The following is a 21,748-nucleotide window of genomic DNA, read 5'->3' on the forward strand; positions in this document are numbered from 1 at the left end:
GAGGAGGAGGGATGGGGAGCACAGGCGCCATGTGCTTTCCTGGGTTGAGCAGAGCTCACCAAAGCTACTGTGAGCCCTGTGAGAGGCCAGTGAGCCCCTAAAACCTTTACGTCACAGCATGGCCCCAGCAAAGTCCCCATGTCCAGCCTCAGGTGCCACTACCACTGCTATGCCACCATCTCCAGCCCCAGTGCCATCACCACTGCCCCATCCATTCCAGCTCACCCATCCATGCCAGCCCACAACCTGAGCTCACCCCAGAAAACCCTGAGCACATTTATTTACATCAGATCAGTTCCCTGAGCTGCTCTGTGGGCAGGAATGAGTAACAGGGACAGGAATATCTCAAGCAGATGTTGTCACCGAATACAACATATCGTCAGGCTGCTGGTGGCTTTAAATCATTCCGGAGCCCAGCAGTTGCTTCCCAGCCCTGGGCTGCTCTCCCAGCTGCTGCTCAACAGCTCTGAGCCCTGGGGTGGCTCCTCTTGCACCCAATGAGCACTCAAGCTCCAGGCACTGATCACCACGAGGTAGGAATGTCACAAAACCACCCCAGAAAATCCACAGCAAAAATCACCGCTGCCTTTTCTCCTGCCCAACTTCAGCTCTGGGGATTTAAGTGCCCTCTTGCCCAACACATCTCTAGGGCTGCCTGCACACAAGGATTCACAGGGAAGATGGATTTCACAGCTCCAGCCCAACAAGAGCAGCAGCAGAGCAATGCAGCACTGTGAAAGCAGTGGCATGGAAGATGTCGTGCCTGCAGCAAACAGGGAAAAGGCAGCGAATCCCCAACCAAGCAGCCTCTAAAAGCATAGGAGGGGAAATGCAGGCAGCCTGTGCTCTGCTGCCCTTTCCTGCGGCCTCCCTGGCTGCCGGGTGGAGAAGCAGCTTTGCTCATTAGCGGGTTATTCCTGGCACACTCCCCCTGCATCAGCTCCCCGGCAGGGCTGTGGGAGCAGCTCGATGGGTTTTGAAGCCTTCGGGGTTGCACAGCACTCCAGAGGCGCAAATCTTCCTTTAAAGAAATCTCCCTCGGCAGATAAATGGTGCTGGGTAACCGGGGTCATTAGGCTAATGAGCAGCTACCGCCAGCCTGGAAGCAAAGCAAAAAAACACCACAGAGTCTACCAGAGCCTGTTAGCCTCAAAATCTGACCCATCTCCAGCAGCTGCTGTCGCTCTCAAGGGAGGAATCAGGTCCATGAGTCAGCAGGATCAATCACCCGCCGGCCTTCCCATCAAAATCTCTCATCAAAGCACTGGGGGAGCAGATTTGCAGGTCACTTGCACCAAGGAAGCTGAGAAGGGGCTGTTCCACCTCTGCTCCCCCTCCATCAGCCCCTTCGTTACCACGGTGTCATTCCACTCCTACGCTTCAGGAGCGGGGAGTTTTTTTCTCTTCTTTCCTAGTGCTGCTCCATTTCCTACCACCACGTCCTTGACAGGGAGCCACATGTCCTGCTGTCCATTCTGGTGAAGATTGAGCCATGTTTCGGCATGACAGCCAATTCACTGCCATACAGCAATGCTGATGGGTTGGGCATCAAAGCTAACTCAGCCTTTTAGTCCTTCCTAACACAGCCATCTGGGAAAGCAACCAGGGAGAGATGCAATTTTCCCTTTGCAAAGCCTTCAGAGGTGGGATCAGCTGGAACTCCCAGCCTGCTACATCCAGTGGTTATAAAAGAAAGCCCACATATAAATAACCTCTCAGCAGGAGCCAAAACTCCAGCAGTAACCCCATGGTTTGAAGTGAACGAGGCCAATTTCCTCCTTTGTAGCTCTTGACACATGTTGGCTGCGTGCCCCCTTCTTGCCTTGTTCCTAGAGCAGAAGGCTCTGGGCGGCGGAGCGGGGGACAATAAGGAAACGAGTGGTGTCATTCCCAAGGACTCCCAACACAGCTCTGTCAGCAGCTCTGGAGGCAGCCAATTCCAGCACGGCTGGAGAAAAAGAACCACGGCGAGAGTATCAGGCAAGAGCCGGTAGCTGCCTGCATGCCCCTGCCACCTCCCTGAGCTGCCCATGTCACACTGGCTGCCATGGCCTGGAAAGAAACGAGCCCTGCAGAGCAAGGGCTGGGAAACAACTTCTCCCCAGGGTTTTGGGCATAAACAGGTCCCTACCCAAGCACTGGGCTTCCCAGATGCCCTAAAAATCCCTGGAGAAAACAAAGAACAGGGTGAACACCAGCTCCAAATCCAGCTTTGGAGAGGCTGAAAAAGCAACAACTGTTTTCACCAGAACAGCTCCACTGGGAGTTTCTCCATCCAAACTCTGGCCCCAAGACAAGGAACCTCACACGAGCCAAAATCCCAAGCACGTCTTCAAAGCAGAAGGCTGGGACCACCCCAACATCTCATCCTGGTTCTCCCCCACATCAAGAAAGGTTCCTAAGAGTGTCTGTAGCCATCTCCTGTTGGGCTTGGACCCAGTAGAGGGACTGGGAGATCTCACCTCTTTGAGCTGGAGTCACACAGGAATCCCTCACCCCAATCCTTGCCGTCGCATGCACAACAAAGTTTCATCCCTTTCCCCAACAATGGAAAAATGGCTAAGAAAAGGCAACCATGCTTTCACTCCAGGTAAAGGATTAATGGTGCAGGACACCTGGCACCTGGGGGTCCCACTGAGGCTGTAGGACCAGCACTGGAGGCACCACACAGGTCTGCATCTCTGGATTAGGGCAAGAAGGTCCACAAAGGTGACACCAAAGCCACCCTACAAACTGCTGGATAAGCCAGCAGCAGCAGGGACAGCGCACAGACGTATTTTTTGGGTGTATTTCTTTTTTGGCAGCTGCCACTAGTGTGGTGTCACCACCCCACTGTCTCCATTGTCACCTGACCCCAAGCACTCCCTCTGTTGCCACACTGTCCTCCCACAGAACAGCAAGGGCATTTTCACATCAGTTTTGGTGTGAACACACTGCAGTGTCCCCCATCTTAAAACAGCCCCTCTCTATCAGGTCACCCACAGCAGGGATGTCTGCTCTGAGCACGCACAGGACATCACTACACTGGGTCTAGGGAAAAATTCCTGAGAAAAAAATACACCGGTGGCTTCCACCCCCTCTCCCGCAGAGGGACACGGATGAATCCACCCTCCTGGCTGCCCAAAACCGCAGCACACGTGACCCAGAGAGGCTTTTCAGAAGAGCTGAGTCTCCAGCGGCTTCTGTTTGCCTTTCCCTTGTCTGCAGCAGCATCACATCTGGATGCTCGTCAGAAGAGAAGGAAAAAAAAAAAAACCCCTCCCTCCTCCTGCTGAACAACCTCTCAATCAAAACAAAGCCGGAGCGGCAGCCAAGAGCTGGGAGGCTCTTTTGTTTAATGCTCAACATCCCCCGGCTGGGCCAGCACGCCCCAGAGTGCCGGGAGCGGGTGCAGGGGCCCGGTGTGGGCAGTGCGGTGGGTGCAGGGCTGCTGAGCAAGGGGCCAGCTCAGCCACCGGCCCCAAGGCCAGCTCGGCCACGCCATGGCGGCTGGTGGGGCAAAATCAGCGCTGCTCCTCCGTGCACGGCCATTTTGCTGAGCTCTGCCGCTCACGGAGAGCTGCCATTCCCTCCCAGCACCAGTGTCCCCACAAAGCAAAGCAAAGCAAACTAAACCCCAACTCAGCTCCAGCCATCCTCAGTGACCCAGGGACTGACCCAGCCACTGGTCGCCACGCTCGTGAGTCCGCCAGCACAAGCTCTTTTCTCTCCCGCTGCAAGTATTTTAAGCTCCCACTGTTGCCCCTCCACATATTTTTTTGGGGCTCCAAGGACCTGCCCATGCACTGACCACAGCCAAAGGTAAATGCTCTCAAGGGGCTCAGCCCATCCCAGAGACCCTGGAAAGTCTCAGCAGGGTTATCACCAGTGTGTTTCATCGAGATCAGCCCCATCCCCGGAGAAGTTATAGCCTGTGCCCCAACATGCTGATGGCATCAGGTTTGAGGAGAGCACGCAACAAGCCAGGACACAGCCAAGATCCACACCAAGAAAACGGATATTTGGGATATTCAGCTCAGGAGGCTTCACCCCAGAAAGCAGCAACCAGATCCATGGGGTCACACTGGCAAAACACATCCAATGGAGTCCAAGGGCCATGTCCACAGGCTCCATCACTGCTGTGTCAGACATGGGAGCAAGGGTGAACTCGCCCATGGACACAGCCATGGAGCACTGACTGACGTGGAAAAGTGTCTGGCAAAACCCAAAGCTCCTTCAGCTGCCAAACCCTACAGCAAGATATTGGAAGAACACAAAAGCAGAAGTAGAGGCAAGTGGGGTGAGCTGGTTGGGGCAAGAGCTGGCTGCGGCATTGAAGCACCTCATCAAGGAAATACACTCCCTGCCAAGGTGCTCATTATTCCAGCCATGGAGATACAGCAGAGCCTCCTGGCTGGCAGCTACTGGCTCACTACACATCTCTTTTGTCTGACCTCCAGGGAGGTCACCCACCCCAGGCTTCAGCAGTGGAGGGACAGACAGTCTCCCTTTCTTCATCCGCAGATGGAGACCAGCTTCCCTGCCCGAAACGGAAGTGGGAGCAGTACAGGGTTAAACAAAGGACAAGCTGACGGAGACCAAAGGTTGGGCTGAGTCACGCTGTGGCTGTTCCTGTTTCAGTCTGAGCAAGTTTCTCGCTTGCCAAGCAGGGTTTGTCCCCAGGCCAGAATGAACCTGCCACCTTAATCCTCTCGATGCACTGCCTGGAGGAGCTGCCGTCCCTCCCACAGCCAGCACATACCTCTGCTCTTGGCTTGTCCTTTGGACTCCATATGCAGTTTTTGGGACATTGCTACAGCTTTCAGGAGACAGGAGGAGCCCAAGGCCACATCTCCCATTGCATCCCATTGGTCCTCCACCCTGCCCCAGGCATCCACCCAGCCTCAGTCTCTTCCTCAAGACACAAAACAGCTTTCCCACCCCTTACCATGCAGACACCTTTCTTCTCCTCGCCCACGGCTTTCCCAACCCAAAGGAAGCAATCCAGCTGCCCCCAGGAGGCTGATGAAGCACAGACAATGCTTCCTCCTAAGTGACACATGTTCCTGCAGATCCAGACATCAAATCCCTTCTCAAAACAGGGATCAGCGCTTCAGCCTGAGCTTTTAGCAAGGGGCTTATGATTGAATCTGGACAAGTAAAATGGCAGAACCATCCTCACCAGGTGTTGGCATGGAGAAGATAGAATCATTTGCGTTAGAAGCGACATTCATGCCCATCTTTTTCCACCTCCTGCAATGGGCAGGGACACCTCCTACTAGACCAGGCTGGTTCAAGCCCTGTCCAACCTGGCCTGGAACACTTCCAGGGAGGGGGTAGCCACAGCTTCTCAAGAGAAACCTGTGCCAGGGCCTCACCACCCTCACAGGAAAGTGTTTCTTCCCAATATCCCATCTAGCCCTGTCTTCTGCAAGTGGGAAGCCATTGCCCCGTGTCCTGGTACTCCTTGATCAAAGTCCCTCTCCAGCTCTCCTGGAGACCATTTAGGCACTGGAAGGGGCTCTGAGGTGTCCCTGGAGCCTTCTCTTCTCCATGTGAACACCCTCAGCTCACCCAGCCTGGCTCCAGAGCAGAGGGGCTCCAGCCCTCAGAGGATCTCCATGGCCTTCTCTGGACTCACTCCAGCACTTCCACATCCTTCTTATGTTGGGATCCCATGGTTGGAGGCAGCTCTGCAGATGCAGTCTCACCTGAGTGGGGCTGAGGGGGCAAAATCTCCCCCACCTCCCCTGCTGCCCACACAGGTGGACAAGTCCAGGACACAGAGCAGTTTCCAGGTGCCACCACACATGACCGGGGTGTGTGGAGATTCTCATCCATCAACACCACACATCACACTGGTATCACCAACTGCAAAGAGTTTCTGCAGCTGTATCAGTGAAAGAAATAAATCTGTAATTGTAAGAACACAGCAAAGCCATGCAGGGTATGACCCAAGGTCCAGCCAGCTCCAGTGTTGGCTGTCACAGCAGCCAGCACAGATGGCTATGAGGGAACATAACAGCCAAGCAGGTTGAGGTATTTCCCAAATCAATTCCCAAGCTTCTGTCCTCCTCATGTTTTTCCCAAGCTAAAACACATTGCCCTGTACACCCCCCGATGAGTTTCTCCTCCACAAACACACTCAGGCGCCCCAAATCACAGGTGGACTTTCAGCATCCACAGCTTTTAGCAGCAGCATTCCAGTCCATCATGCAAAAGAGCATCTGCTGCTCTTCCTGGTTTCATTCACTTTGGTTCCACTGCCAGAACAGACAAAGGAATAAGATGTCTCCACACCACTCCTGAATTTTACAGGCTTCAACCACCTGCCCCAGGACACCACTGTGCCCTCCCCACCCATCCCAGTGCCCACACTGTGATCCCTATGCCAAAGCAGAAATCCTCCCAGGGAACTTCTGGCTGCAAACATGGTGACAATGCTTTTCATACTCCCCAGCCACTGTCCCGACACCCTTGCACATGTTGATGGCAATAGGGCCAAGCCAACCCGAACACACACTTGTGATGCTCACCCTGTGCGTGACATACACGTGGCTTCACAGGCACACACCAGCAACACCCCGTGTGCAGCTGGCATGGAGGAAAGCATAGACCTCCACATGCCTAAAATCTTCCCCATTTGAATCAGAAATCACACCAGCCACTGTGACTGCTCAGAAACTAGCAAAGAGTCCTTGAAAAATGGCCACATCCAGACACAGAGTAGCCACCCAAAGCCCAGCATCACCCAGATGGACAGGCGGCCGCTCACCCCATTGGCCATCTGTCATTGGCAGGGCTTTTTGTGCCTCTGGTGACCTGGAAGAGCAGCTCGGCCAGCTCAGCATCACTGCCACATGTTAGTAGAGGAGTGACATGTCAAACATCACCCACAGCCACCCACCAGCCCTAGATAACCACCACAAGTGGGACAGAGCCCATGTACCACTGACAGACCTGGGAACGAGGCGGTGACTCTGTCAGCCCTGCTCCCTGTGCTCACCCACATGCCCATGCAGATCCCACATCCACTAACATGTTAAGGGATCCTTCTCTGCACATGATGCAACTGGAGAGAAATACATTCCTTTGGGAGCTGCAGGAAACCTTGACACACAAGGTGAAGCCAGCAGGACACAGAGCACAGCAGAGACTCTTTGTGTCCCCTTGGGAGTTGTAGTAGACAAAGCACCAGGACATTACCTTGACTTCAGAGTGACAGAGGCCAGAGAGGCCTAGACATATTCCACATAGCCAAAGTGCTGAGGAAAATCAAATCTCAAAGGGTACAGCAGGATGGTGCCCAGAACACAGTCTGTAGGTGATGTGCCCACACATGGTTCCCAGAAGCCAGACTTGACCAGTATCATTCTACTGCCATGTCCAGACACCAGCACATCACATGGCCAAACGACACTCACGCCTAAACCAGGAGGCGCCAGCCACATGTCAGTGCCGGCCCCAGCAGTACAAGACACACAGTGCCACTCCCTTGTCAACCACAACACCATGTCACAGCAACACCATGTGAGCAGCAGCAATGGCACCCATGCCCAACACCTTTCTTACCTTCTCTGACTTCACCTTTTTCAGCTGCCGGCACTCACTTTCTCCATCCTCCAGCTCCGACTTTACTCCCAAGGGATTGAGCGCAGCTCCCGTGTCAATAGCTATACTCCCAAGCTGCTCAGCAGCAGCAGGCTCTGTCCCCTGACCCCCATCATACTGTCCCACCCTCACTGCCAGGGCCAGGGGCTGCAGCACGCTGGGCTCCTTCTCTGCCGCAGTCCCTGCGCCCTCACTCCTTTCCTTCTTGCTTTTGGATGAGCCGCCCTCCTTCTCCTTCTTGGAGCCAGCCACACTGCGAGACGCCTTGGCTGACTTCTCCGAGCTCTTCGGGGTGACGGCAGGCACCAAACCACCTGAGTTTGCACCATCCCCAGAGCGTCCTTGAACCTCCTTCTTGCCACCAGCTCCCTCATTGGGAGTGAACAGGGAGGACCCTGGGGTCGGCTTCCCACTGTCCTTACCAGTCTTGCTCCTTTTCGACTTTGATTTGCCCTCCTTGCCTTGCGGGCCTGGCACTGGGCTCACAAACTTGATGTTATCCGGTAGTGTTGCCACTGCGTTGGGTGCCGGGAGCCCCACCTCCTTGGAGCCCGACATTTCCAATTTCTGCTGATCCTTCTCCAAATCAGCGTCCAGGTCAATGATGAGATTCCCTACACCAATGTCCCACTCATCCCCACTGTCATACGTCTCAACCGGGTTCGCATCAATTCCTTTCCCTCCGGAAGCTCCGCTGCTCAAGGACATCTTAGAGTTAACGGCCCCTCACGATTCAAGGCTCTTCCCTGCCTCTACGCCCTGGGGGTCACCTACGTCCTTGGGGGGCTTCCAGTGGTCTGGGTCTGCCCAGGTGACGGCATCGCTGCTAGAAGGGAGAGAAAAGAGAACAGGGTTACACATGAAGAGCCTTGGACAGGCACACCTGCAGGCAGGAGAGATCTGGGCAGAGTGAAACCCCCAACCTCTCAAATCCCCCTCACAGCATCCTTCTGCCACCCCCTGGGCTGGGGCTGCTCCACAGCCGCCCCCGCAGCAGCAGCCATCTGGCACCGGTCCTCGATCAATACCAGCCCTGGCAGGTCACGGCTCTCGGCTCCAACAAGACATTACTCACACATTTCCCCGCTCACCATTTCCCTCTGAATTATCGAGCGCTGCCCCTGGGAGGGAGGATTGATTCCTCTCCTGCCAATGCCACCCAGAGGGAGGGCTCCTCTCCACGCCAGCCTCGTTGCAAGGGACAAGAGCTGCTCACCAGGGAAGTCAAGTGCCTTGGTGGGAAATAAATCCCAGGCTTCAGAGTGCCTGCGACACTTGGGACGTGTCAGAGCAATCACCAAAGGCCAAACTGCAGTGGGAAGCATAAGGGTTCCCATCCCACGCCTCTGGGCAGAGCAACACAGTACCCAGATTTGGAGTGTTTACCACCATCGCCTCTGGCCATGATAAGCTTCCAATGGGAAACCGAGATGTAACTGTATAAGCAGCCAGTCTTTACTGAGAAGAAGGGGCTCAGCCCTACCTGCCCACACCACAGCTGACCCCGGTGAGCCCAAAATATCTCCTCCCTGCTTCCCAGCCTCGCCCCCAGGGAGAGAAACAAAAAAGACACCCACACGCAACCTGACACAGCACCCGAGTCATGGCAATTACCCTGACGAGACATAATTAACACATGTAACAGCTTCTTCCCAGCACCGCCCAGCAAGGCCACCTGCTCTCCAGAATCCTTAAGAAATCCTTGACCACCCATTTGGATGAGCCTTCTCTCCAGCAGCACTGTCCTCCCCTTCCCTGCCAAGCTTCAGGCCTGCCAGCTCCTGGTGGTATTTACAAGTGACACTTCAAAAACAGGTGATTTAAAGAGAAATTAGAAGTAAAAAAAAGAAAAAATCCAACCCAAAAAAACCCCACACCACACACACACAAATTTCTTCAAACCCCAGCAGGCAGGAGCCTGGAAAGCAGCTTCACGGTGCGTTTCCAGAGACGCAAACACTGTAAAAATGCCAGGGATTCTTTCATCAGCCAGGCTGCCGCAGCCAGACCATTTTCCATCTGCTCCCCACAGCATCCTCAGCTCTGTACAGCTAATAATCCACTCTCTGACAGGTCATTACGGAGATTTTTAACCCCAGGAGCTGGGGGGCTTGCGTGCAAGCTGGAAATGAAAAGCACTGACCTCTCATTTCAGCGGCAGGGAAAGTGCCGAATCAGGAGATCACTTTGTGCACCGGAGTTGCTAACGGCTTCCCAAAGCTGACCTGCGTGTTTCTATGGCCGCCTCCTCCTCCTCCTCTTCCTACTCCTGCTCCAGCACCTGCTCCCCAGTTCCAAGCTGGTGTGTCCAATCCCACCAACCTGCCTTTCCAGAGCCTCTCTCCAAATCATCGATGGGGCCAGCAACTGGCAGTGACCACCTCACCCCTGCATGACACTCTTAGTGTCATGGATCCAAGGCAATTCCTTTGTGCAGGTGGGCAAAGCCAGTAATGAGCTGGATGAACCAGATTTTTGGCTGATACCAGTCCCTTCCCAGCCCTAAGCTGAGGCATGGAATCCAGGAACAATCCCAATGTACCAGTGGACCACTGATGACCACTAATGCTCAGGAAAAACCTACAGGAGCTGCAAGCAGAGATGAAGTTCAGTCTCCAAATCCAAGAATTGCCGATCCAAAGTTGGAACAGGCAAAGAGCCACGGTGAGCTCAGGTCAAAGGGAAAAGCAGACAAGGATCTGACCTTGCAGTGATAGGAAAATGACAGACAATCTACAGGGTTGTACTGCAACACGTGTAGCATCACCTGCTCCATGCAACACCTGCACAATGCCAGTTTGGCCAGCTCTGCACTCCCACCACGGAATTCACCTTGCTGCTCCAAACGTGCATATACACACGCACACATATCTCCATAAGTATTATTTATACATGTGGAATAAGGACAGCAGATGAGCGGGACTTGGGTCTGAAACTCTGCAAACAGCAGCAGCTTTTGCCAATTCCTACCACAACAAAAGGAAGAAGGAGCCCAGAAGTCCGCTGGGTCCCTGGCAATTGCAGAGCCAGGAACAATCAAAGGGTTAGAAAACAAGAGGAGCAAAAACCCTCACCCTACGGAGGAGGTGCCGAGGGAGCCCAGGCTCTGCTAATGCAGATAGAAGGGAACCACAAACAGGACGGACAGGAACATGCTGGATTGGCAAGAGCAGGGTAAAGGCACGTTGTGACGAGAGTGAGGCAGAGAACTCAAGACATGCCACCACAGGAAGAGGGACTGGGGCAGGGATCAACCCTTTCCAGAGCAGAGCTGGAGGCCGGGACCCTGGAACATGATCTGGGGGCATCTCCTGAATATGCTCCATTACATGTGGCTCTAAAGCATTTCTCACAGCATTTTCCCTCCCCAAAACTCCCATCCCAGTTCCCCATTTCTCTACTCCACTATTGCAGGCTCAGCCTCTGCAGCCAAAGGAGCATCTGGAGTCCCTCTCCCAAGCCAGACCCACAGAGACCCCAACCTGACACACCATCATTATTTTGGGTGCATAGGAGCCCCTGGCTACCACACCCCATGGCTTAGAGAAAGAGGTGCCTTTCCCACTGCCTCGTTTGCCCAAGCTGGAGAAGCACCGGGTGGTATCCAGATCCTTCCCACTCTCCTGTCGGGGGAGTAACGCTGCCACAAATCACAGCATCTCAGAAAACAGAGCGAGGAGATTGATTCAGCTGTAAACGTGTCCTTCCCCTTACCTCCTGCCATCGCAGAATTGATCCCCGCACAACATGAAAAGCATGTGCTCACTTGTTGGCCTGGAGACCTGCCAACAAAGCGTTTTAAGAGCAGTCCTGGAGCGCAGATCCTACAAGGAGACAGCTTTCTGCTTGGGAATGCTGCACACACACAGCACCAGACATGAATAATTCAGCTCCATTAGGTGCTGAGACCTCTATAATCCACATCTACAGGCTGGGACAGAGCCAAACCCTATTCAGACACAAACCTGAAAGTTCACTTTCAGGGCTGCACACACACCTAGAGACAGCTCTTCCACCAGAACAGCTCCACTTCCAAAAGGCAGCAAGGAAACCGCGCCAGCCCCCGTCTCTATGTGCTAAAACCAGTGCAGGATGCTCAGAACCTGCCGAACCCGCGCCACTCCGGCTTTCTCTGCTGGTTACCGGAGGCCAGGAGACCAAAGCTGGGAAGGATTGACTGCCCAAGGGCGACAAGATGTAGGAGAAAGCTCTTCTCCTGGCAGCAGCCAGCCCACACATAGGGAGACTGTCTCATAGCCATGTGCTCCAGCCTGCAGTGCTCCAGGATTAGCCTCTGGTGGCTTCCAGACATGACTGACTGCAATTTTCACCCTGATTAACTTTCAGGAATGCCCACAAGAAGGAGCGGCAAAGAGTACAGGGAAGCGGGGAGAAAAATCTGCAGGATGCAGCATTTCCTCCAGCAGGCACAAGGCAGGGAGCAGAAGGTTTGGTGAGATGGTTGCTCTGGCCAGCAGCGACCCGGGAGAGCAGAGCCCTCTGCTCCCTCCCTAAAGAGCCAAAGGCAGTGGCATAGAAGGGATGCTGCCCCCACAGCTTGCCAAACCCCCAAAGGGCTCCCCACAAGCCCCCAGCTGAGGCAGCAGCACCAGGGGCTGCAGTGCCGAGGCCGTTCCTCCAGCTGCTGGCAGCCAGTCGGCTGCTCTCCCCATCCACTGCCTCTGCGTGAGATCCCTTTTTGTTTCCTTTTACGACTAAAGAAACTCGGGGCGGTGGGGGGAGACGCTGCTGCACTCACTCCCCACTCAGCTCCTACCACTGCGCCTGTAATCCCCCAGCTGGGCTTGTTTGGGTTGGATTTTTGTTAAGTAACTCCCATGTCTTTTCTGCAGATTTCTTTTTAAGATGTTCCCTTTCTCCCCGCCCCCTCTCTCTAGAGCTGGGGGAGAGAGGAGAGAAAAAAAGAGAGAGAGAAAAAAAGAGAAATGTTGAACGCGAGCCAGCTGGCACGAACAAGAGGAGACGGAGAAATCTGCACAAAGGAGCTTCCTCACTCACTTGCTGCTTTCAGCTCAAGAAATCACGCAGGGGAGGAGGGTTCACTCTCCCCCAGACATCAGTCAGGCTGTAGCAGACAAAGGAGATTTGCCATGACACCCTCCAGAACTGCCACCCAACGGGGGCAGGATCCCTCCACCGCCTGCGCCCTGCGGGAGTCCGAGCTGTTGCAAAACACGCCAAGGCGCAGAGCTTCAAAACAGGCTGTTCAATGTGGAATTAGGCAAGATTTTGAATGGAGGAGTTGTGCTCCCGCCTCTGCACTCACACAAGGCGCCCAGAGAACTTCAGTGGCTCTCAGGGCTGAGCGGGACAGTGTCAGCAAGCTGCCAGGAGGGAGAAGGCTGAACCCAATTTGAATAAAATGGAGCCACCCTTCTTTTTTTAATATGGAGGTGCACCCCACCAAGACTACATCTTCCAGCATGCACTGCAGCCAGAGCGCTGAGAGAGACACCGACAAACTTAGGCCAGGACTCCCAAGTTTCCAAAGGCTGAGCCTTGACACTGGAGATGAACCTGAGACAGGGCAGCACTCAGCAATGAGTCATTTGCTGGCATTCTTGAGAAAAACCTGAAATACTTCAGTACAGGCATGACAAAAGGAGGACATACAAGGTCACTGGAAGAAGCTGGAGATGGAGGAAAGTGGAGAGGTGAGCAGAGACCACTTCGGTGCAGGGCAGCCAGGCAATCATCCTACCTGAAGCAAAACTCCAGAGACTTATCAGCCACAACACCCACCTGCTCTCAAATACACACTCAGGCCTCAACTTCCACATTCATCATCAGGCAAAAGATGTTCGTGGGATCAAAATTCAACCTCATACCCACTCCCATTCACTCATGACCTTAAAACATGACTTTTCTAGCAAAACTCCACACAACTGCAGCGCATGACAATGTCCAGCAAAGCTGTCAATACAAAATATAGACACACGGTACCAGTGTGTTTGAAGAAAATACCAGAATAGCTAAAACCTAGCATTTGCCTCTTATTGACACTTCTATAACCTCAATACAATGAGGATCAACTCGATGTAGGGTGGAAAAACACAGTGTTCTTGAGCATGTCTGACTAGCAAAGATACCCTCTTGAGAACGCCTCACTTCCCTCAGCTCCCAACAGGCTATACACAGTCCTGATACATGAGGCACACAGAAAGGGGAACACAAAGAGGATCAGGAGTTTCAGGTTTTCCTTGATACCATGAAATGGGGAAAAATGGAAAAAGTACCTCTTTAATCCTTCCATCAGTTTTGCAAGTGTCATCACCAAAGTCCAATTTTTTTGTCTATTCGTGCCTTGAGACTCCGCAGTTCTCCGAATTTACAATTATGTGATTTTGATGTCTCTCAACTTGTGCATTTTTTTCAAAGTACCACTTCTGTATGTACTTCGGAATAAAACACAGCTCACATTTCTTCCACCAACTCACAAGGAAGTCCAAGAGTTTCATGTTTCAAGAAAACTACCAGCAAGAGAACCATCCCATAGTCCTCAGCACACGGTTCTCAGGTCAAGCAGGAGGCACACTGATACCTACACCAAACACTCCATTCCATTCCTGTGAAGAATGGCTGGCAAACAGCACCTTCTCAGAACATCTGCTCACTCTCTGCCAAATTGCACTGCTGGAGTCACTTCTCCTCTGGGAAGCTGAGCAAGCACCATTGCTGCACACAAGCTCAAACATACGTGTCTACATGAGTCACGTCATAGAACCACAGAGCAGAGCACACTGGAAGGGACCTTGAAAGGTCACCTGCTCCAGCCTTTTGAGAAAAAGGGAGATCAGGTGAGATTACCTACCACCCTGTCCAGTCACATCTTAAAAACCTCCACCAGCATGGATTTACCATGTCCTGAAGGGAGCTGTTCCAAGGAATGGCTATAAAAATTTTCTCTCTTATGTTGAGATGAAACCTGTCCCAGTGCAATTTTTATCTGTTGCCCTTTGACTTCTCCATGTGGCTCCCCTCTGTAGGCGCACTTAAGTCCAGCAATGTTCCTGTACATACAGTCCCACTGCAAAGAGCTGACTGACCTGCCAGGCAGGAGCCAGGTTTGTAGGAAAGGCCATGGTGCTAGGATAAAAAAGTGGCATGGACTGGAGGAGCATCAAGCACAGCATGAGCAGGCAAGAGTCACGCCAGTGCTTTGTTACAGCTCTGACAGCAGGGTCCTTCCTGAGTGAGCCACATCCCTTTCCCAAGCCTTTGCCATGGAGATGGGCAGGGAGTAGCAAGGCTCAGGCTCTGGATCACAGCCTGTTCATCCAAAAATGCCAGGACAGACATCTTCCAGCAAGCATGACCTTGCAGACTCTAAAATCTCAGGCAGCTGAATATGGCCATGATTTTTCTAAGAGATCCCAAATCCACAAACGCAAACTGGTGCCCAGTGTCTAAACTTTTTGTTGTATAGATAAAGAGGAACTGAAAAATCCACAAGTATGGGAGGAAAAGTATTTGGTAGGTAAAAGGACAGAGCAGCTTCCTTCCTGCAAGCTCAGCTCTCAGATCTACCCTGAATCATGGCTGTCCAACAAGGACTGGGTTGGACAGCCCTCACTGTTGTGTCTGCATGCTGGAAGACACCCCTGTGTAACTGCCATGCCCAGACCTGCATAGGTTGCTTTAACAAGAATCAGAAACACAGCCCCATCTTTCCAAAATCTGCATCCCCTGCTTGCCCCATGATCCTCATGTGCCACCCTGTGGGTGTCATGGCATCACTGGCACCCAGCAGGTGCCCGGCAGGCACTGGCAGTGCCAGGAGTAGAGCAGCGGCACCACAGGGTTTGGCTGTTGAAGGCTGACACACAGACCATTGGAAACTACACAGCAGCAAAAGCAAAGCAACACCATGAGCAATAACCAGCCAGGATTAACACAGAAGCCCTTTGGGTGAGTCTACCCCAGACAAACCAGTGCATTCCGGCAGCACCAGACACAGCCCTGGTGTTCCTCTACCACCACAAAGGCCATTCTTGTTGAGCCCAGCCAGCCGTGTCGCTGCTGGCTGGTGCCAAAAATAACATTAAACACTCAAAATGAGACATCTGAGCCAATCTGCTTGGCACTGCAATGCTTCCCATAGTGATAAACCTGGGGAATGACTGCCCCTTGAACAGAGCTAGTTTCGACTGGGAAAGTGGAAGAGCCATGTGGATTTAAAACTATTGCAGTTACATCCTTGCTAACCCCAAAACACAGAAATGAACTGATTTATGAGAGGCTTAAAGGTATCTGAACTCGTGGCCTGCCCTTTTGCACAGCCTAGAAGAGGGTAGAGGGCATATAAAAATAACCCAAGAGGTTCCCAAATTTCAGCACTCCATGCAGGCTGGAAGAATGCCAGCAGTGAGAGGAAGCAGCAAGACGGATGTGACCAGGAAAGATCCTCGAAGCATCAGTCACGGAGATGGGAGGAAAGAAGACCTGGCAAAGACCGAAGACAACCAATGGGCATAAATAACCACTGGAATAAGTGCCAGAAAAGGGAGCTTGCCCTTTTCCCCTGCTAACTCAATGCTGTCAGCAGGGATGCAGGAAGGCACCCAGGTGCTGGCAGCATCCTGAGCTCAGGGTGTTGTGGGAGCAGGGTGGGCACGACTGAACCGGCCATTTGCTCCCTTTCCTTACAGGGCCCCGGAGGCAGCATGGCTCCTCACCTTGCTCCTGAACTCCCTGCTGTCCCCCAGACCCATTGCTGGCACAGTCCCACACTGGGTTCTCATGGTCACAGAGATGCAGGTATCCAACAAGGATCACCCTCCACAGAGGCACAGCAGAAACAGCAAACCACTGGCTGCACTGCCACTTTGCACCAAAGCCAACATCTCCTTTCCATCTTCTTCATCCAAAGGACGAGCACTGGAGTGATCCCAGCTACAGCCCTGCCTTGACAGGAAAAGGGCACAGCATTGGTCAGAGAGGATGGACAGCCACTGGTTTGTTTGCTCTCAGGGAAGGGAGAGCTTGTGTGCTTTATTTTCTTTATCCTTCCTTTTAGGAGCAGAGCATGCAGCCAGTCTTGGCTGCTTCCCAGCCTTCAGAAGACGATGAACATCTCTCCACTGCTCCAAAACCGAAGGAGCTGCCACTTCACCTATTAATGCCTTTAATTCCCTTCATTCGATAACCAATTAGGGCACCTTGGCTCCCAAAGCTGAGGCTCCCTTTGTAGCAAGGCCAGTGCGTGCGGCTGTAATCCCTCTTCCTGTCACATCATCAGCCTGGGAACACTTTGGGAAAAAAACAACCAGACTGTGAAGTAAAGGAGGAGGGAAGGCAGATGCAGACAGGGACAAATGCAAGCAGAGCAAGTACCATGCCGAGAAATCCCTTTTTTTTTTCCCTGGGAGGGATAATAAATAGGTGTATCTCCCAGATTAATACGGCACATTTGCAGAGCCCTGATATCCATCAGAAAGTTGCTAATTCGTGCTAATGACCCATTGCAAATTGCCGAATTTTGTGAATTAGCCAGCGCACAGGAATACAATAAAACCCAATGAAAACCATGCATCAAAGCGGGCTGGGTTTATTTGGGGAGTCCTGGTGCACTTGGAATTACTTGTGGCAATGGATGCAGAGGGGACCCGCAGATGAGATGTGAAACCCCCTCAAAGATAAACAAGAAATCCTCAGGACAAGAAGAAATTTCAAAAAAGCTACTAAACCTTTGGGAAAGGAGAAGTAATTCTTCCAGAGATGAGCAAGATTCTTCCTCTCCTATTGGATTCATAGTGTTTACTGTCAGTGAAGTCATTACACACCTCCTTTCCACTCCTTTAAAGCCACACAAGCACACTCCCCCTGATCCACCCTTCATCCGCTTGGAGAAGCACCAGGAAAACTCCAAGTCAAATCTTTGAACCCAGTTGAACCAACAATGCTCTGCCAATCCAAAGCACAAATGGGCTCAGCAAATTCATTAAAATCAATTTTTTATCATCAAATCAGCGTAGCCCCATAACACATGATGGAGCACTGTAGAGGTCTCACCATTCCAGCCACTGGAAGAACGAGAGGCCCAAGAACAGCTTAGAGGAAAAATCCAAAGCCACAAAACCTTTCTGCGCTTGGAGAAAGAGAAACATAAAGCAACAACATAATCTTTCTTTTTCTTACACCATGAACATAGTAATGAATTGTAGAAGTTGGTACAAATACAAAATATCAAGGTTGTCCTGAAATTATCCTTATTCATCCACAAAAAACTGCACTTGCATCCTTTCATCCCCCTCACACCACATCTGAGCTGACGCTCAGCAGCTACGTCAGTGGGTTTTGTGCATGTGAAGGACACTCAGCTGCAGCGAAAACAAAACAACCTCTTGGACTCATCACAAAAACTGATTTTTCACCCAAATGCAGATGGAAATTGGCTTCCTTTAAAGAAAAAAAATCAATCACAAGAGCAACTGGAATCCCAGAGCAAGTTGCCTGGTCAGGCAGCCATTCTCTATTTTTTTACTGAGATTGCAAGACTGAGGTTCAAGCTCAACCTCACTCCTTCCTCTGACACGATGTCATACCTCAAGGCACTGACCCTTAGTAGCAGGAAAGTGTGTCTGCATGGCAAAATAAGCCATATCCCAGTGGGATCTCTTTTCCTGCCCTTTCCCAACACAAAACAACACCCTTCCTCATCCAAGTCAACCCAGCATGGGGACATAAAGCAGACCGGTTGCTGCCAGGGCGGCCAAAGCTCTGGTTCGGGAGCCACACGTGGCCACCAATGAGCTCCCAGGACAGTTGCATGCTCTAAGCCAGCTCATCTACTTGCCCTGATCTTAGAAAAGGGCCTTCACACCCCCATGGGCTCTTCAACACACCCCACCCCAACCCCAATCCCAAATGGAGTCAAGCACCCCCATGCAATGCATCCTCATCTCTCCACCCACTGCCACAAGCATCCAATCAGGATCTTTCCTAGTAAGCAGGCAAGACCCAAGAGAAAATTACAAGTTCTCCCCATGCCCAGAGAGCCCATGAAGCATCAGAAGAGGAGTCACAGAAGAACTGCAAACAGCCCAGCCCATCTCCAGGTGCTTCAGAGACTTCGGTGCTTCCCAAAAAACATCTCCACAGATCACCATCAGTTGCAATGGAACACAGGTTTGGGAATAGACACACGACTCTCCCACCCCCAAGGTTGGGGAACCAGCAGTCCACATCCTGCAGGAAGCCTGCTATGATAACCATGGACTTCTCCATGATCTCAGTGGGCAACCATGCCACAGACTCCAGCACCGATCCACTCGCTGCCTTCACCACTACAAGCAACTGAGCACACTTAAGCTGTCACCAGCTCCTGGCAAGGTCACCTGAAGCCTCACCTCCTCTCTGTAGGGAGCTGGCATGTGACACACTCCCCAGAAGCACCTGTCCCCAGCAGGTCCCTGGCTCTGGCCAGGAACACCAGCAACGAAGCCAACGCTCAAAGGGCATCGCTGCGCACGCAGGATGTCACACAGCCCCGGAACAACATACCTGGAACCATAAATACCATCTTATTTACATAATGCTCTGGATAAAGGGGACAAAGAGGCTTATTGCATTACATCTGGGACTAGTATTGCATCAGCGCCCACAGGCCCTAATCCCAGTCAGAGCCGTGCTGTGCGGGGCGTGGTGGGACAGTGCCGAGGTGCATCCCCACTCCCAGCCCAGCCAAGGTCGAGCTCAAGATTCTTCCCACCACAAGCATGCAGAGAAAGATCCCTACACCCTGGAAATGCCAATTAAATCAGGCACCATACGTGACTTTGGCCCTCAACCACCATCAACTGAGCCCAGAAGTGGGATCCCAGACGTGGGTGTCCCACCTGTCGTGGCCTAGACACAACACAGACATTGACTTTGTCTGGGGAATGATGCCCACATGGAAGCGCTTGAAAGACCAGGCAGCTCCTGGTTTTCTTTAATTTATGCAATCACAATTAAGGATACACTGTAAATATAACCTGGAGGCAATTTTTGATTCAAGGCAGCCCTGTTCTCTAAGAGAATAAACCAGACGGAGCAAACTCTGGTCTGTCCTTCTTGTTAATTCAAAATAAAGAGACACACACAAGCTGTTGGGTAGATCCAACACCATGTGAGAGCACCTCAACTGCCTTTGCGAGCCCTTTCTTCCCAGAAATGCCCCTTTTCAGCTCAATTTACAGGGAAAAAGCTTTTGAGGCAGAAGAAGCGATGTCATCACCACCGACATAAGACAAGCCAGGTGCAAGGAAGTGTGAGGGGACTTTGCAACTGAGGCAAGGGAGGGATTATTTGGGGCTACCACCCAACACAGGGATCCAGACAGACAGATGGATTTCCCCCCCCAAAAAAAATCACACCACTTTCAGCACGCAGAGAGATGTCTTAAGAGACACATCCATGCACGCACACGCACACTGGCCCCTGAGGCTACCGAGCCTAATGGTGACTCACCAAACACACACACCAAGTCCGAGTGCCTGGCTTGGAGAAAGGAATAAAACCCCCTCCCCGTGCTCTGGCCATACTCAATTACAGGTCGTTCCAACTTGCTTGATAATTAATTTCCTCCAGTGGCTCTAACCAGAGGCAGCCCTTGCCCTCCATGCCAGGCCAGTCCAGGTGAAACATTAAATCCTTGTCCTTTTCCACCACAGAGACACCACTCTCCTAGTGCTGCACACATCTCCCTTCTCCCCCTCACAGGAGAGGGGATGAACAAGGGTGTAAAAAGGCAAGGTTTTGTGTTTTGCGACTCAAACAGCTTCAAAATAATAAAATATAAATTCTTTTTGGTCAAGAGCTAATCAATAAAATCAGCTGCCTGGATTTTCTGAGTGCCGTGCATGTGCGGTCGCGTACTGCCAACAAAGAGCTAGAAATGTGCGGCATAATCTGATGCTGGAGTCATCGCACAAAGCGTGGAAATAGGTTTTCCTGAGGATGTCCAGGCGAGGAACGGCCTGCACACGATGGAGCCCAAAAGCCAGCCCCAACACCGGCATCCTTGGACATTCCGGAGGAGGGGGAAAGACCCCATGGGACTCTTCGGTGCACACTTTGGAAAATATGTCTCTAAAGCCTCCTCCAAGGGAAAGGGCCTTCCCAGAAAGTGGGGAAAAAAAGAAAGGAAAGGCAAAAGGAAGGCTGCTGGGAGATGGAGGTGAGCCAAGTCTCGCAGACCAGACCTGAACCTGTGACCTTCCCCGTGTACACAACGGGCGGGAGAGCGCACGGCAGGAGCGCTTGCCCCGCCGGCCGCCCCTGCCCTCGCGGGACACCCGGCCACGTTGTCACCGGCGGGGTCACCTCCAGATGGGCCCGCTGGCCAACGGGGACTCGAAGGACTCGAAGGAGGGCGGCTCGTACTGCGGCACACGGCCGCCGGCACAGGGCCCGGCCCCGGGGGTGATGCCCGGAGGGGCTCCGCTCTCGGGGTCTGACCCGCCCCAAACTCACAGGGACTCGCTAAACGCGTTGGGGAACATTCAATCTTCCGGGATTTGTGCGGAGAACCCCCTACCGGCACTACAAAAGAGCTGAGGTCCAGGGAACCTCCGCTCGCGCTGTCCCTCTGCCCCCCAAACCCTCCCTTCACAGAGACGGGGGTCAAGACGGGTGACCCCCGCCTCCGCCCAGGAACACCGCCATCCTCTCGAGAACCCCCTCCTCGTCCGCATCACCCCCGCAGCCCCGATCCTTCCCACAAAACCTGGCATGGCGGTGACCCCACGCAGGGGAGAGACACCCCCTCCCAGCCGTGGGGACCCCGGGACGCTGAGCGCGGCCCTCGCGACGGCACAGGCGGGTCTCGGGGGGACCCGACCCCCAACGGCCACAACACCCGCGGGGGCTCCTTCCCAACGGCCACCGGAGAGACCCGCAACCGCCCCCGTGCTCCGGGAGCGGGGGCCAGGGGCACACAGACCCTCATCCCCAATGGCCCCGGGGGAAGGCTCCGGAGCTCCATCCCCACGGCCAGCGATGAGGGAGGGGGACGCACATATCCTCGTCCCCAGTGGTCGCAGAGGTGGGGGGGCACAAAGACTCCCCAAGGGTCCGGGGGGGCGCGCAGCCCCATTCCCAGCGGTCACGGAGGGGTGGGGGGGCACTGAAACTCCCTTTCCCAGTGGTCCCGGGG

The 21,748-nt window shown here is 53.1% G+C and overlaps 2 protein-coding genes across 3 annotated transcripts in view; both read right to left on the reverse strand.

Moving 5' to 3' along the window:
- ZNF609 (zinc finger protein 609) overlaps nt 1-8,324 on the reverse strand; it is a 46,417-nt gene extending 38,093 nt beyond the window's left edge. For both annotated transcript variants that reach the window (XM_041468731.1, XM_041468732.1), the window contains exon 1: nt 7,552-8,324. In XM_041468731.1, the coding sequence (XP_041324665.1) occupies nt 7,552-8,298 (747 nt within the window). In that variant the 5' untranslated portion in view covers nt 8,299-8,324. The remainder of the gene's footprint in view (nt 1-7,551) is intronic.
- TRIP4 (thyroid hormone receptor interactor 4) overlaps nt 8,324-21,748 on the reverse strand; it is a 44,357-nt gene continuing 30,932 nt past the window's right edge. Inside the window, exon 13 of the transcript XR_005955252.1 lies at nt 8,324-8,416. The gene's annotated coding sequence lies outside the window, so the exon portion shown is untranslated. The remainder of the gene's footprint in view (nt 8,417-21,748) is intronic.

This window comes from Pyrgilauda ruficollis, unplaced genomic scaffold (assembly GCF_017590135.1).
Source record: "Pyrgilauda ruficollis isolate IOZ18807 unplaced genomic scaffold, ASM1759013v1 scaffold23, whole genome shotgun sequence".
Classification (NCBI taxonomy): Eukaryota; Metazoa; Chordata; class Aves; order Passeriformes; family Passeridae; genus Pyrgilauda; species Pyrgilauda ruficollis.